General features: G+C 43.7%; 1 protein-coding gene across 1 annotated transcript; it reads right to left on the bottom strand.

Annotated features, from left to right (window-relative positions):
• Positions 1-795: 795 nt before the first annotated feature.
• Positions 796-1,761, bottom strand: LOC142251723 (olfactory receptor 1f45-like). Its single transcript, XM_075324780.1, has one exon. It carries the CDS (start codon positions 1,759-1,761, stop codon positions 796-798), a length of 966 nt encoding a protein of 321 aa, XP_075180895.1.
• Between the last annotated feature and the right edge of the window lie 522 nt (positions 1,762-2,283).

The following is a 2,283-nucleotide window of genomic DNA, read 5'->3' as shown; positions in this document are numbered from 1 at the left end:
ACCTTTGATACCAGCCTCCTCCGCTCTCACTGCCTGTGCTGCCGGCTCCTGCTCTGTGCACATGTAGCTGCAGGACACATCAGGTAATTAACCCGATGTGTGCTGTAACTAGGAGAGCAAGGAGCCAGCACTAAGCAGTGTGCGCTGCTCCCTGCTCTGTGCACATTTAGCTGCAGCACACATCAGGCAATTAACCCGATGTGTGCTGTAACTAGGAGAGCAAGGAGCCAGCGCTCAGTGTGCGCTGCTCCCTGCTCTGTGCACATTTAGCTGCAGCACACATCGGGTTAATTAACCTGATGTGTGCTGTAACTAGGAGACTGGGGGCTGGTCACTGGTTGCTGGTGAGCTCACCAGCAACTCGTGTAGCCACGCTCCAGCGATCCTTGCCAGGTCAGGTTGCTGGTGGGATCGCTGGAGCGTCGCAGTGTGACATCTCACCAGCAACCTCCTAGCAACTTACCAGCGATCCCTATCGTTGTTGGGATCGCTGGTAAGTTGCTTAGTGTGACTGGACCTTTAAAGTGAATGGATCATAAGGACCAGGAACATCTTGTCCAAAACAAGAAGGCAAAAACAACATGTAAGGCCCTGGAGATACCAACACTATAACAGATATGACAAAGACAACTTTAATTGTTAGTTCAACACATCCCCCATTGTGTTTTAGATTTATATCTCATACTGATTAGTCTTAGTTAAATCATTAATTTCAGTGACATAAATACTAAAAATACTTGAGATTAAATTCCGAGGTCAATAGTAAATTTGGTTAATCAAAACAAACCAATATTCCTAATCCTCATCTTCTAATTCTTTTATCCATTTCTGACCACTTTTTCTGCCACATTGCATGACCTTCTTCACAGCATTCTTAACCTCCTTGTTCCTCAAGCTATATATAAATGGGTTGAGCATTGGCGTTATGATGCTGTAGACCACGCTTATTACCCGATCATAGGTTGCAGAGTAGAGGGAACTTGGGCGAAAGTACATGAAGATAACAGAGCTGTAGAAGAAGACGACGACGGTTAGGTGAGAGGAGCATGTAGAGAACGTTCGTTGGCGGCCTTTGGAAGTATGAAGTTTTAGAACAGCTCTAATGATGAGAATGTAAGAACCCAAGATAAATAACATGGGAACCATGACTATTAGTGAACCCTCAAGAAAGACGACCATCTGCTGAGCAGACGTGTCTGAGCAGGAAAGTAACAGCATGGCTGGGACATCGCAGAAGTAGTGGTGGATGACCCAACTGCAGTAGGAAAGGGTAGATGTCATAGCGGTGAACAAAGTTGAGTGGAGGCTGACTACTACCCATGAGGAAGTCACCAGGCTCATGCATGTCCTCTTACTCATGATAGTTGTGTAATGCAAAGGCTGACAAATTGCAGCATACCTGTCTAAGGCCATGATGGCCAGCAAAAAACTGTCCATGTTACCCACCATGTGGAACAAGAAGAGCTGAGTGAAACAACCATGAAATGAGATGGACAAGTCCTGGAAGAGGAGGCTGGAAATTGCCCGGGGAACGGTGATTGATGTCAAGCAAACATCTACAAACGAAAGGTTCCCTAACAAGTAGTACATCGGGGTGTGGAGCTGGGAATGAGTTAAGATTAGCATAAGGATAAGCATGTTGCCCATAATACAGAAAATGTAGGCTCCCAAAAAAAAATAGAAAAGAGGCAGTCGGAGATATGGCTTCTCCGAGAGGCCCAGTAGAGTGAAACTAATGAAACTTTGATTCTTCAGATCCATATCTTCAGATGGAAGAGCTCAAGACCAGAACAGCAGATGAGATCTTGTTTTCAAGGAACAGGAAGATTATGTCCTTTCTGATATCTCATTCCTGTGGACAGCCAATGAAGACCATATAATAAAAGCTGTAATCACACATGTGAGGACTCTACATGCTGATCAGTCATGGAAAGTTGTGTGATATGGAAAAACTTATAATGAGAACAAGACTAAACATGTTTCCAAATATGTGAAGGTTGGAATACATTCTCCGTATGGAGCAGCTCTGAAGGGCTTCATAATCCACAGATAGTGGAGGTTCCAGAGAGAAATGTCTACAAATATACGATTCTTGTAGAACCAGATCTTTGTTATTTTTGCCATCCATAGAATTGGGAAGATTCCATGAATTTTGCACTCAACCTAAAAAAAATTCAAAAGAATAAATGTAGTGAAAAAAACCCCCAAACACTACCAAAAATAGTTTAAGGCAAGATAGTCAAAAGCAGTGGAGGCCCCATAGCCTAAAACTATGCAGTCAAA

This window comes from Anomaloglossus baeobatrachus, chromosome 9, assembly GCF_048569485.1.
Source record: "Anomaloglossus baeobatrachus isolate aAnoBae1 chromosome 9, aAnoBae1.hap1, whole genome shotgun sequence".
Lineage (NCBI taxonomy): Eukaryota > Metazoa > Chordata > Amphibia > Anura > Aromobatidae > Anomaloglossus > Anomaloglossus baeobatrachus.
The sequence above is the reverse complement of the archived record's forward strand: the minus strand, read 5'-3'. Positions and strand labels throughout refer to the sequence as shown.